This window comes from Diabrotica virgifera, chromosome 8 (assembly GCF_917563875.1).
Source record: "Diabrotica virgifera virgifera chromosome 8, PGI_DIABVI_V3a".
NCBI classification, from domain to species: Eukaryota; Metazoa; Arthropoda; class Insecta; order Coleoptera; family Chrysomelidae; genus Diabrotica; species Diabrotica virgifera.
Window position 1 is genome coordinate 165,870,511 of NC_065450.1, and position 15,478 is coordinate 165,885,988.

Genomic DNA, 15,478 nt, shown 5'->3' on the forward strand with positions numbered 1-15,478 from the left:
TCTGGCTGCCGCCGTGTGCATGAATCATTTTTACTATTGTACTTATGTGTTCAAATTACACAAATGCACATTATCTCTGAAATATTATTTGGCCTACATACATTTTTATTTGATAAAATTGTTAAATTGTTTATTTGTTAAATTTTTGTCTGATGAAAATCGGTCCGGGTTAGCCGGACTTCCGGGTTATCGGGGGCCGACTTATCGGGGTTCCACTGTACTAAAATTTAAAAACTAAACACTAATTAAATTACAGGACAAAACAAAATTTAGATCTGAAGTACTCCTCAAATGAGTAGAAAGCACCCATCAGAAGATAATTTTTAATTTGTCTCTTAAATTGGTTAAAATCAAGACTTTTAATAGATATTGGTATACAGTTATAAAATTTCAATGCTAGGTATCTGGTTCCATTTCTGGTCCTCTCAAGTCGACTGAAGTCTGGTACAAGGGCATCATGATTTCTAGTCTGATAAGTATGCTGTTGTGTTTTATACAGATCTACATTTTGATGAACATACAACAGGCACTGCATAATGTACACAGAAGGTAGTGTGAGAATCCTCAGGTTTCTGAAAGACTGCCTACAATCGTCCCGATAACCCTGACCTGTGATTATGCGAATACACTTTCTCTGCTGACCAAACACCTTATCTATATGGTACTGTCTATAAAAGATAAAACCATTTACCTTATCAATATTACTATTTAAAAGTCTTTGATTTTGCATAAGCTTCATTACTCTTTTTGATTTTGAGGCGGCGATTTTGCGCCACGGTTTGAAAGTTGTAACTCACCGGTTATGACTTTTGCCTCGGTTAACCGAGGGGCTCGGATAACCGAGACTCGGATATTCGCGAGTCTACTGTACCTACTAAAATCACTAGCAAGTTGTGTCTGAGTTTAGCAAATCGACTATACCTGCAATTCCAATACATATTATAATATGTATGTATGTACATATTTAGATTTACCTAAGTACAATAAATGGTAGGGTAGCCCAAGCAGGAATTTTTGCAGTTACTCGAGCACGTCAGATTATTACATGGGGAGAAACCTTTTACCCTGAAAATGAAATGTACCTCTACCATATATTGGCTCTTAATGCATGGGAGTTCGTTCAGGGGGGGGGGGGGGCGCGAAAAAAAATATCCTTATCGTCAGATTAAGATAAGGTAAGTTAAGTACATGCAAAACAGTCTATATTTCAAAAATCTGACGATTTGAGTGGGGCGTAAGTCCTAAAGTTTCACAAGAAAAAAGCGAATATTTCGTGAAATGAATGACAGATCGAAAAACTAAAAAATCATGCTCAATATTTTTCAAAAATCTATCGAATGATACCAAACATGACTTCCCACGGAGAGGGGTTGGGGGTAAATTTAATACTTTAAATACGAATGCCGTGATATTTTGGAAAGGAACATCAGATCGAAAAACTGAAAAATACACTTCAATATTTTTAAAAAATCTACTGAATGGCACCAAACACGACCCCCACGGAGATGGGGTTACTTTAAAATCGTAAATAGGAGCCCCCATTTTTTATTGCAGATTTGGATTCCTTACTTAAAAATAAGTAACTTTTATTCAAGACATTTTTTCGAATTATGGTTAGATGGCGCTATAATCGGAAAAAACGCCTGTTAGAAATGGAAAATTAAATTAAAAATGGAAATTCCTCACTGAAATGGAAAACTTTACTTTACTTTTTTTGGTTTTAGGACGGGATACGGACGTTTCGCCCCCGCCGTTTCGCCCCGACTGTTTCGCCCCCGGCGGTTTGGTCCCCAGCCGTTTCGCCTCTGAACCGTTTCGCACCCGAACCGTTTCGCCCCCGGGATTTTACCTAACATTTTTAACTAGTTGCATTGAGTTCTAAATACAATGTTAGTATTACATTTACCTATTGATCATTTTTTTGTTGGTTTTTCTTAGAAGTGCTTTGTTACACATATTTATTAGTAAGGCTATCCTTTAAAGCAGTAATAAACCGACAATAATAATAAGCTTTTCAAGAAACATGTGGATCGCAATTTCCAAATATTTTTCATTTTATTGGATGTTTGCGGAAACAACAAGGTATTCATAATTACGAAATAATACAATTGATTGCTGGAAATCAAGGAAATCGAAGAAATAAAAAGTATGTCGTCAGCTTGTGTCAAAAATATAGCTGAAGATTTTGGAAATCGTGTTATTGATTATATGCGTGGGATTGCGTACAATCTTGAATTTTGACATTACAAAAAATTTTCTGGTTGCAACTATTCTGGAATATGTATATATTTATTGACTGATTTGATGATGTTTCTTCTTTTTATGTATCTTTGTTACTACTATATCTATTTTGACGATTTAAAAAAAAACAAATCCTCTCAGTATCTTTTAAATGACCAAATTGATTTAAATAACCCACCCTTACTAAATTTATGTTTACAAATCTTACAAATAATAATCTTAATCCTAATTTATTTTAATCCTTACTTTATCCTTATATTGTAAGTAAGGCAAAATTAGTTTTCTGAGAACAAAATCCTTTGTATAAGTAAATCCTGTTCACCTACTATAAATATGTGTAACAAAGCACTTCTAAGAAAAACAAACAAAAAAATGATCAATAGGTAAATGTATTACTAACATTGTATGTATAATTCAATGCAACTAGTTAAAAATGTTAGGTAAAATCCCGGGGACGAAATGGTTCGGGTGCGAAACTGTTCGGGGGCGAAACGGCTGGGGACGAAACGGCGGGGGCGAAACGCCCGTAAACCTTTAGGACCCACTCTTTACAACCCAATAGGTCCCCATAACGCTCAAGTGACTGCATATTTAGCATACTTTGCTCCCCTACCAAAACACATGTTATGTGTAATATGTTGTAACATATAAGTATAGATTAAGTTACACATTTTTGCATCATAAACTGACTGTTGCTACCAGTCTAATATCGTTTATAACAACCTGTTCGTTATAACAGATAGAACCACTTACAGAGAACACTGGTTACAACATACAAAATCCACCAGTCCCCTGAAGTTCGTTATAAACAGTTTTGACTGTACTTTTTCATATATGTACTTTCTGCATACATTAGAAATAAGCAATGATTTAATGGTATTATAATAAAAAAAAACAATGTAATTTGGTTCAACAGTTAAAATATATCGCCAGTTAAATACCGAAACCTCATGAGTCAAAATCTGCAACTTTTCAGGAGAGTGAAAAACTGTGCTGCTTAGTACATGTTTTTTCTTTCTTTTTTGTTGAAAAGTATGCTTTGGCATGTTTACTTCACAGTAATAATTAAATAAATCCTGAAAAGTTGTAGATTTTGACTTATGAGGTTTCAGTATTTAACGGTCAATATATTTTTCCCAAAAAATTCAAATATTTTATTGAGCACATTGTGATGGAAGGCATACTCTGATGGCCCTGGAATGAATTAATGATCTCCACACAAAAGTATAATTCAGAGCTTAAGGTCGCACAAACGTAACTACATTTTGTTTTATTTTCTTTATTGTTCTGTATCAACCTCCTATATGTACAAACATATCGGTGGTCGAACGTAAAGGCGGATCCACAGCAATAAAAATTTGTGTATGTGTTGTATTTTAAAATACAGAAAAACATTTGTGGCACAAATTTAAATCTGGTCAAGTATTTTTATGACGTAACTATTTAGTTCGTGTGTTTTACCTCTGAATCTACTTAGCGACAAGTGGATAATCAAGTCCACACTAACATTGATGTGCGGCTCAAATTTCTTTGAAGTCAACTGAAAAACCGACAGCATGACAGATAGCATGCATTGTTCGTCACGAAAATATTTTTGCGTTAATCCATGCGGCACACAGTCCACATCAACAAAGATTTCAACACACACGAACAAATTTGCGTCAAATACAACATACAACATAAATTTTTCTTGGTGTGGATCCACCTTTACACATAGATATACATGTGAAAATCGGAACTAAAGCCGGTGGACTTGCACCATACATGTGAATCTTAAATAGGTTGAAGTATGATATGTCTAGTCTGTAAACAAAAATGCTGAAAATTTTAAAAATGTAGTTACATTTTTGTGTGATCTTAAGCCCCCAAATGAGTAACACTCGTTCCTGTCCTTGTGGCATAATTTTACATATTCAACATGTGTTTTGATGTGTATCTGTGTTCGTATATATTTATATTTGTGTTTGTAATGCATTATAGGTAATAGTTTATAATTATATTGTCAATGTATGCTATACACTGAATAAACAATTAAAATTATTTAAAAAATAATAATTTTTATGGCTATCTGTTGACACAGGGTGTGTTTTATTGACTCGTAACTAAGTAGGTTTTAAAAGTTAAAGTTGTCTTAACTTCGTTATTAATAAATCTGTTATAATTAAATTTCTGTCGCAGCTATTTGAATCCACTCTAAATCCAGTAGCGCAGAATTTTTTTAACCGGTTCGCTACCAAGGGGGTATTTAGGTTTTGTCATCACAGACCACACACAGACACAGACCAGAAAAATCAATGTGGCTCATATATGAGTTGCTTGCTAGCGAACGTGTTAATAACAAAACCGCTAATAAAAATTGTCTATTTTTAGAATACCAACAAATTTGAATAAACATTTTAAATTATGCTCCGAGTAGATCTTTGATATTTAAAGAAAAATTGGTTAAAATTCATTACCAACAAATTTTATAGAATTGTTTCTAACCTAAATGGAATGGGTCACAATGTATTATTTTATTACAGTGACTTATTTATATTTCAGGGACATCATGAGTAAGAGACGAAGGGCAGGTTCTTTGCCCAAGTACACAGAAGAGGACTCCTTGGATAGCCTTGAAGCATCTACCAGTAGTGGACCTACAGCACAAAAAAGAAGAAAACTTTCAGATCCTGTTAGTATAATAATTTTTTATAGTAACGAGACAATATTGTTGCTTGAAAATGTTGTAGCTTGAGTGAACTTATAATATGTATCTCATTTGTAAATTATACAAATTCAGATCGTCAAAGTCTAATTAGTCCAGGAACTGAAGCTTTTCACCTCGCAATTTTTACAGAATGGGTCGATTTGCTTGAAAATTTAAAGATAAGTAGTGGATGGTCCAAGGATCAAAATCTATATGATGGCAAAAGGCGCTTTTACCATGGGGGTGGTTGCCACCCCATCTAGGGGGTGAAAAATTTTTATTACATTTTGACCGCAAAAGTTGATAAAGACGTTCATTTTAAGCAAAAAATGTTCCATACATTTTTTTGATAGAATTAATAGTTTTCGATTTATTCGCTATCGAAAGTGTTAGTTTTATATCGAAAAAATCAATGTTTTTCGATATTATACTCATTTACGATTTACTCAATTTTTGTCGTAGAAAAAAGTTTTTTAAACCAAATTCTCAAGAATTAAATAACCTACAATTTCATATTTAAACATTTTTTCGCATCTCTGATGCTAATCTTTCTATTCTGAAGAAAATGGCGTTTTTTACAAAACTACAAAAATTCGTTATTCGTTGTTAACTCCAGTTTTTTAAAAACTAATCATTATAAGCCAGTCAAACTTCTGAAATCTATTAAAAATGCATAAATAAAGAAGAATAGAAGGCCAAGGACTAAAAACATCGCTAACTTACATTATTATGCTTCCAATTGGAATTCTCCTTTTTTTTTCAAAAAAATATATTGATTTTTTAACCGTAGCTTTTTTATTTTTTACTCTAGAAAGTTTATTAAAAAAGAATTTTGTAGGTTTTTATAAGCTCTATAAGAATATTAATAATAAATCCTTTTAAAATACTCAGTCGCAAAAAGAGGTGACTTTGAAAGGGTTGGTAAAGGTGGTTTTTGCATGTTATTATAAGTTTTAACTGTCAATAGCTCACTCAATTTTTACCATGAAAAAAATTTTTTTACACCGTTTTCTTGAAAATTAAAGAATTACAATTTTTTATTTAAATATTTTTTTGTATCTCTGATGATAATCTTTCTATTATGAAGAAAAGGGCATTTTTGCCAAACTACAAAAATTCTTTATTCGCTTTTAACTCCATTTTTTTTAAAACTAATTATTATAAGCCGGTCAAACCTCTTGAACCTATTAATAATACATAAATAAAGAAGACCAAATAAGGTCAATGACTAATTTTAATTTGGGTGGTGAGTAGGGTGAAGTTTCCGATCCCTTTTTCGCTGAAAAAAATAGGGACTGACATTCTTTTTATTATAAGTCACTTAATTTTTGAGCTAGAGACTACTTTTTTATTTCATGAGATAGATATTTCTAAATATGTACTTCAAATTAGTTTAAACAAGTTATCCTCGAAAAATGCATAGTTTTCTCGTCTTTTGACTTTGAAAATACAATATTTAGCATTTGACGAGGAAGAGCTAATATATAATAAAGTATAGCTCGATTACTATTGGTCTTAAAGAAAATTAAAAAAACCGTTTTGTTTATTTTTTTAAAGGTACATTTTTGTTAAGTAAAGTTCTTTTGATAAAACGAAAACTTTTTGAGTTATTAGCAGAAAACTGACTAAAAACATTGATTTTTTCGCTATAAAACTAAGACTTTCGATAGCGAATAAATCGAAAACTATTAATTTTATCAAAAAAATGTATAGAACGTTTTTGGCTTAGAATTAATGTTTTTAACAACTTTGGCGGACAAAATAAAATAAAAACTTTCCACCCCCGACATGGGGTGGCAACCACCCCCACGGTTAAAACGCCTTTCGGCCTTATATAGATTTTGATCCTTGGACTATCCACTACTTATTCTCAAATTTTCAAGCAAATCGATCCATTCTGTAAAAATTGCGAGGTTTTGTCCTATTTTAAGCTTCATTACTTGGACTAAATAGTATGCATGTAATTAGAAAGAGTTTAGAGAAGATTAGTTTAAAAAAAGCTTTGCAAACCATTGTTGGTAAATCTGCCACAGCATTAATGTTATCAAAGCTATGGACAAAAGTGTTGTATTGTACCGGGTGTCCCAATAAGAATGGCTTTCAGCCATATCTCAGGTACCCTTTATAGTACAGCTTTGGGAAAAAAAATTTTATAACAAAAGTTGCATCGGGAAAAGACTGGAAATTATTTTCATAATCGTAAGTCCACCGCTAGAGGGCGTAACTGAATATCAAAAATTAAAAAATCAAAATTTTGCAAAATTTATCTAATGAAAGGACACTGGAAATCCGATCATCGTATGCTTCATAAAATTCTGCGCGTATTTGATTTCGCAAGTTTAAGTCTACCTTTGCAAATAAGAGGTGGGGGTGAGTGGGAACCTTGTTCTGAAAAAATGGCTGTAAGTCTGGTTCTGCTAAATCGAATTTTGCAAACTTGGTCTTATTGAAAACGGATTTTCTTTGTCAATGTAAGAGTTATAATTTCGAACCAACCTATTAAGTAATATGCCAGCTAGGAGGCGTTATTTAATTCTTTTCAGAAATCTAGTTTTCTTTGGAAAACAATAAATACAAGTATCCATTTTTAACCTTCCGCCGGTAACGTGAATTCTTGTAACATAGTTGGTAACGTTGGTCTACGACACTGACTTTTTTAATAATGAATATATTAGGTTGTGATTTTCTGTTAATATTTTGATGTGACTAAATGTTTAAGAGAAAACAGTAGCGATCAACAGGTAACAAAAAGGAGTTCCAAGATTGCGGCTGTAATTTTGAATATTTTGTCGAGATATTTGGCACACATATTCGTAATATAATAAAGAATGGCGGTACAGAGCCCAATTTGAAAAATATATTAATATGTGGAAATTACTCTGTAATTGAATACAATATTAAAAGAACGAGCCTGTACTGCCATTAAGAAGAACAAAAAAATACACTTTCTTCAAATAAACCTTTTTATTCTATGCCTAGATTTTGTGTCATTTTGGAACTACTAAATTTTTTATTTCATTAGTAGTTCCAACATGACACAAAATCTGGGCATCGGATAAAAAAGTTTATTTGAAGAAAGTGTATTTTTTTGTTCTTCTTAATGGCGGTACAGGCTCGTTTTTTTAATATTAATATTATTACAGAGTAATTTCCACATATTAATATATTTTTCAAATTGGGCTCTGCACCGCCATTCTTTATTATATTACGAGTATGTGTGCTAAATATCTCGAAAAAATATTCAAAATTACAGCCGCAATCTTGAAACGTGTTTTCGCTACCTGCTGATCGCTACTGTTTCCTCTTAACGTAACTATATTATATTTAAATAACAATATAGTAAGAAATGATCAATATTTATTTATATTCGGAAAAAAATGCACATTAAAAAAATTGGCTTCTTTTAGATAACTAACATAATTGCCAAAGAACTTACAAAAACATGTCAAGTTTTTGAATACAAAATATCAACAAACATATCGACAATGGTTGAAATGTCACAAAAAAAATAAAATTATTCAACAAATGTCCAACACAAACTGAAATTATTGTCCGTTTGTTTCCTCATTTTTTTTATACACTCCACTGCACCACACTGTTTGGTTCTGGTTCGGAATTAGCAACAATTTCGTCAAAAAGTTGTTGCAACCTGATTTGTTCTCTTTCATAATCAATATTCACATACAACTCCTAAAATTAATATCTATTATTTAAACTGACTATGGACCAAAAACAACAAAAACTTACCGTTAAGTATAACAAATGGTAACCTCGGTCTCTCACACCGTCAGGTCAAATAACATATGAACTATCCACACTTGGCCACAGATTTTTCAAGACTAAATAGTGTGATGGATATCTGTTTCGTAGCGAACACAATATACGATATGAAGAGGAAGTTAGGATGTTAAGGAAGCTAGAGGTGAAATCGGCAGAAGTGGGTCTTAAAATCAACACGAACAAGAGAGTAGAGATGAGAATAGGAGTAACTAACTGTGACAAACTATACATCAACCAACAAGAAATAAAACAGGTTCAAGAATTTTGCTACCTAGGCAGTATAATCAGTGCAAAAGGTGGAGCTCAAGCAGATATTAAACAGAGAATACGAAAAGCACAACAAGCCTTTGGAACCCTTGCAAATATATGGAAATCAACACAGATCAGCCAAAATACTAAAATAAGGCTATTTAATAGTAACGTGAAAACTGTGCTACTTTATGGGAGTGAAACATGGGCAATAACTGACGGAAATGTAAATAAAATCCAAGTTTTTGTAAATAGATGTCTACGTAAAATTCTAAAGGTATATTGGCCCAATACCATAACAAATGTAGCACTATGGAAAAAACCAAACAACAACCCATCAGAACAACAATAAAGAGGAAAAGATGGAACTGGCTGGGACACACACTGAGGAAAGAAAATGCAGACATAACAAAACAGGCACTCAAATGGAATGCAGTAGGACGAAGAAGCAGAGGACGCCCGACCAAAACATGGACGAGTACCGTTGAAGAAGACCACAAAAGTATGAAGAAAACCTGGGGAGAAATAGCAACCATGGCCAGAAATAGAGGAGAATGGAGAAGCTTCGTGGATGCCCTATGCTCCTTCACGGAGTAACAGGATTGGATATATATATATAAATAGGTGATGAGAATTTGATAGCTACCTGGCCGCGCGGACAAAAAAATATGAGCATTTGAGTTTTACCGCGAAAAATCCATTACGTTGGTGTCAGAGACCATACGTTACCACTCGAAGGTTAATCCTGTATTATAAAATTAGATTAAATTTTATATCTTGAGATATCTTAAGAAACGTGTAAATTTTAAACATAACTGTTACTGTCACCGGTAAACTAAGTTAAGGAAAAGTAGTGTGCTATGGAAAAAACAAAGAAACATTTTCCAGATGTCAGTGTATATAAATATAATTAATTAAAACAACAATAAGACACACAACACTATAAAATATAATTAAGAAATATAAACAACTACTTAGTGACGACCTAAATGTTAAAATTGTTGCCCATCATTTTCGATGCAAGCATTTACTACACTACTACTACACTACTCGAGAAAACATGATCCAGAGAATATGAAACGCCATTCAAAGCATTTCGAGAGCAGAAATTGAGACTGCTATTCAATCTACTCTTGTAAGAGTAAATCGAAAATGATGGGCAACAATTTGAAAATTCAGGTCGTCACTAAATAGTTGTTTTTATTTCTTTGTTATATTTTATTGGGACCGTGCAAGTTCGGAAAAGCGACACCTGGTTTCATAGCTCGGCAACTTTTTTCGCACTTTTAATTATATTGGCCGATCATATTGGTCCTGGTTGCTGGATAATTATAAGGCCGCAGCCCAAAAAAATTTATAAGAAGAAAAAGTAAGATTTAGATTATGTTATTAAAAGGTAAACAATTGTATGTAGTAAATAAAATGAATTATTAAAATGCAGTACTGCAAGCAAAATACAATTAATTAAATCTACTTTTATATAATAATTGCATATCATATCAATATTGTGAACAACATATAATTTTTTCTTCTTCAATGACAGTAGGTATGAAATATACGTCAATTTGACAATTTCAATTGACAATATGAATTATTTAAGAAAGTTGCAAGATTTCTCCGCTATTCGCGCACGATCGTTTCTCGTATCCCCTCCCAAGTACTTGCACACCACGAATAGTGTTGTTTGTCTTATTGTTGTTTTAATTAATAGGGCTTTTCAACGCTTCTCATTTGCTTTGAGCCTCTGTCATATGTCATATAATTCATGTATAATATTAATATATGACATATGACAGAGGCTCGAAACAAATGAGAAGCGTTGAGAAGCCCTATTATATACGTTGACATCTGGAAAATGTTTCTTTGTTTTTTCCATAGCACACTACTTTTCTTTAACTTCGTTTACCGGCGAGAGTAACAGTTATGTTTTTAAATTTACATGTTGCGTAAGATATCTCGAGATAGAAAAAAGGTATCGACATGTGGTTTTCGGTATTCTGTTGCTAATTTGGTCTAATTTTGTAATATAGGATTAAAAATGCATACTTGTATTTAATAATTTCCAAGGAAGACTAGATTTCTGAAAAAAAATTAAATAACGCCTCCTAGCTGGCATATTGCTTGGAAATCTGGTTCGAAATTATAACTCTTACATTGACTAAAAAGAGCTGTTTTCAAAAACACCAAGTTTGCTAAATTCGATTTAGCAGAACCGGACTTACAGCCATTTTTTCATAACAAGGTTCCCACTCACCCCGACCTCTTATTCGCAAAGGTAGATTTAAGAGCACACAGTAGCGATCAACAGGTAGCAACAAACGCGGTCCAAGATTGCGAAAGTTCTGCTAACTTTCAAAAGTGAGTGCGTCGGTAATTCGACACTGACAGTGACGTTTATACCATCAAAAACAATAATTTTTACACACATAGGCGCGAAATGTTGCCAAGTCAGTGACGTTCGATTTCTTGTTATAAAAAAATCGATTTTTAGTAGTTCCAATGTGACACAAAATCTAGGCACGGGATAAAAAAGTTTATTTGAAGAAAGTTTATTTTTTTGTTCTTCTTAATGGCGGTACAGGCTCCTTTTTTCAATATTTTATTTAGTTATAGAGTAATTTCCACATACTAACATATTTTTGAAATTGGGCTCTGCACCACCATTCTTTATTATATTACGAATATGTGTGCCAAATATCTCGACAAAATATTCAAAATTAGAGCCGCAATCTTGGAACGCGTTTGTTGCTACCTGTTGATCGCTACTGTTTACTCTTAAACTTGTGAAATCAAAGATGCGCAGAATTTTATGAAAAATACGATGATCGGATTTCCAGTGCCGTTTCATTAGGCAAATTTTGTAAAATTTTGGTTTTCCAATTTTTGATATTCGGTCTTGCCATATTTTAATTGATTTAGCTGTTGCGGTTTGGACCATTACTAGTCTACACTTGATTTCAGAGGAGCAGTTGCCATTGTTGGTTATCGAAATTCGCCACTTGATGTATGTGTGGTAGATTTTATTATTTGCCCTGTCTATGATCAGCTAAGTGGACAACATCAATCCCAAATAGACTATTTCATGATAAGGAAAGAAGACATACGTGAATGCAAGGACTGCAAGGTAATAGTTAGTGAGACAGTAAGCCAACAACATAAGCTGCTTGTTCTGGACATCGAAGTAAAAAGTGAAACTAAACCAAAATATCGGAGAGGACCACAAAAAATCAAGTGGTGAATGCTAAAAGATGAGAAAGAAGGTCTATTCAGGGAGAGAATAGTAGAGAAAATATGTTAGAACATGAAAGGAAGCCCTACTACAATTTGGAGAAAAATGGCCAGTAGTATTAGAGAAACTGCTATTGAAATACTGGGGAAAACGTCAGGAAAAAAGTTTGAGGATAAAGAGACTTGGTGGTGGTCAAACGAAGTTCAAGGAAAAATAAAAGAGAAGGGAAAATTATATAAAAAGTGGCAAGAAACCAGATCCAACACAGATCTTCAAAACTATATGATGGCGAAAAAGGAAGCGAAAGTAGCAGTAGCAAAAGCTAAAGCAGAAGCGTATTCAAACCTATACGATCAACTTGATACCAGGGAAGGCGAAACGAAGAGCCAAACAGAGAGCAAAGAAAGCAAAAGATTTTAATCAGATTAGATGTATCCGAGATAAAAATAATAAAATACTAGTTCACGAAAAGGATGTCAAAAAGAGATGGAGAAAGTACTTTGACAGCTTATTAGATGAAGAATTTGATAGACAGCCTGTGAAGTCAACGGAGACAGTAGCAGCAATGGTCAAAAAAATGCTTTTTTTTTCAAACTAACTTAAAAATTGTTAGAGATACCAAAAGTCTTAAACAATAAAAAAAGTCGGCTTTACTTTTCTGAATATTTTGTATTTTTTTTTTTGTTTTACTCTAAGACAAAAATTGGTCAATATTCAGTGTTTCTAAATTGGCATACACTCGTGATAAGTGACTCGTTCAAGCCCTTTTAACTACAGCTCTTTCAAAATAGACTGGTCTAGTTAGACTCAAAAATAGGAGTGAGGCTACAATAATTACCATCAAGCTGAAAATTGGCAGGATTGTTCAAAATACCATCATAACTGAAATATAAAAAGTCCTCATAAATCCGACCCGAACTAAAAAATTTACGCTGGGTCAAAGGTCACCAAATATGGTTTTTAGCGATTTTCAGCGAAACGGTAAGTTTTATCGTAAAATTAGTTCTAACAAAAAATGTAGATTAGATAATTATCTATAAAAAATATTTTAATACTTTTTTTCCTAAGAGCCACCGTTTTTGAGATACAACGATTCAAAGAGTTGAAAGACTTTTAATCGTTATAATATAATGTATTAGTACACAGGGGCGGTTTCTCCATTGGTTCACTTGTGCAGTGAATACCCAATCAAATTTTATATAAAACACATTTTTAAAAATCTCATAAATATCATTAAAATATTTTTTCTTAAATCTCATAAATATCATAGTATCATTAAAATATAACTGTATTTATTAATCTCATAATTTATTTGCACAACACCGCTACGCTAGATGCACGTGGTAAGTGCAGAATTCAAATTGAACCCAGCCACTATACAGTAACCCTATAGAAGAACGAGAGCTCTTAAATCCGTGAACCAGTGATTCTCCTATCTTAAAACATTGACGATTTGTGCACTGCACACAGGGACCGGGGCGGAGCGTTTCCATTCACAGTTTGGCATTTTCTGTTGTGGGATTTTATTAAATACAATATTGGTAGGTAGTTTTTTTAGGATGGAGCCTTATTCAGTGAGGTTTATAGAAGAAAATGCAAATAGTTTTGAAAATCGACTTCTTATAAAAAGAATGGACTAACTTGGCCGGAGATAAACTTGGTACAAGAATGTGCAATAAGAAACAAAAAGTTTAAACATCGTTTTAAAGTTGAACAATATAGAAAAACTTCGTGATCATGTGGGTGTGATAAACTACATTCTTTATTTTGTTTTCCATGTTTAGTATTTTCAAAGAATAAAACTATAATTTCAATCTCGGTCTTTTGATGCCGTTAAAATAAACGGATTTTTAAACAGTTTTGACAAAGCCATTTCAATATTCGTAACTTCTGCCTCCACCTTCACCACCGATGAAGCGTCATCATTCAGTAGGTATCATATTCTGCACAAAACAAAAAGAGTGTGACATCCTGACTAATCGGGTCAAAGATAGGTTTCGAAAATAATACGAATTATTTGAATTTTACGGCTTAATCCCAACAAAAATAGTAAGTTGATATGACAAAGTATTAACTTACAATAATTCTTTTTATTTATGCGCCTTAATTCAATTTGTAAAGATGGGTTTTGTCGGAATAAACACGTTCGTTGGCTAATCTAATCACCCTACCTATTCTTTTCTCAGAAGGGTTTGAACATAATAATGAAAGACAACTTTCTAGGCAAAATGTTTCTTGCTAAGTACCAATAAATATTTCAATATACAATAAACTTTATGCAAGTTTAGTTTGTTTATGTCAACACCAATCGGAAATATATTCATCGAAAAGTTTATCTACTTTTGCAAAGTGTCAAAATCAAAACCATATACTATTTTCACACGCAATAACTGGCTGTGATACGACATCTGCATTTTTCAGGAGGGGTAAAACGACTGTTGTTAAAATGTTTGAAAACAAGATTTACTTGAATGTGCTGAAGTTTTAAAAAAAACTAATTCAACTCCACAAGAAGTTATTTCCAACGGAATTAGCTTTCATCTCTCTATGTATGGAGCGCCTAAGAAAACTATTTGCTTAGATAAGTTTCAATATGCATGTTTCTTTAAAAGTACTCGAAACAAAAAACAAGTGCAGTTATCTTGTCTTCCTCCAACCTCAGCGGCTGCTTATCAACATCTTTTTCGGGTATATTACCAAGTTCAAGTGTGGCTTGGCTATCAGCTAGATCCAAAAGACTGGGGATGGAAATTAGTCGACAGTTCATTAGAACCAATTCAAACTTTACTCCCACCTTCGCTGGAAAAACTCCTGAACACAATTTTTTGCAACTGTAAAAAGGGATGTAGCGCTAAATGTGGTTGCAAAAAAGTTGGACTGTTTTGTTTTCCCTTTTTTTTAATTTATACCGCTTTATATAACTTTTATCATTTTTAACCCTTGCCAATATCAATTATTCAATAGCTTTAATTTAAACAGAATCATAACAGATCCGTGGAATAGGCAGACTGGGGAAACCACGTTAAAAAAACGCGCTAAGTACACTACCTCAAAGATGGTGTGCGCATATTATGACGATTACCATTTTTTGAATCGTTATATCTCAGAAACGGTGGCTCTCAGGAAAAAAAGTAATAAGACATTTTTTGTAGATAATTATCTAATCTACATTTTTTGTTAAAACTAATTTTATGATAAATCTTACCGTTTTGCTGAAAATCTCTAAAAACTATATTTGGTGACCTTTGACCCCTCGTAAATTTTTTAGCTCGAGTCGGATTTATGAGGACTTT

General features: G+C 32.9%; 1 protein-coding gene across 5 annotated transcripts in view; it reads left to right on the top strand.

The window, feature by feature from the left end:
- LOC114341323 (protein polybromo-1) overlaps positions 1 to 15,478 on the top strand; it is a gene marked incomplete at its 3' end in the record, with an annotated part of 193,079 nt that overhangs the window by 7,181 nt on the left and 170,420 nt on the right. For all 5 annotated transcript variants that reach the window (XM_050657981.1, XM_050657977.1, XM_050657978.1 and 2 more), the window contains 1 exon segment: positions 4,783 to 4,912. In XM_050657981.1, the coding sequence (XP_050513938.1) occupies positions 4,790 to 4,912 (123 nt within the window).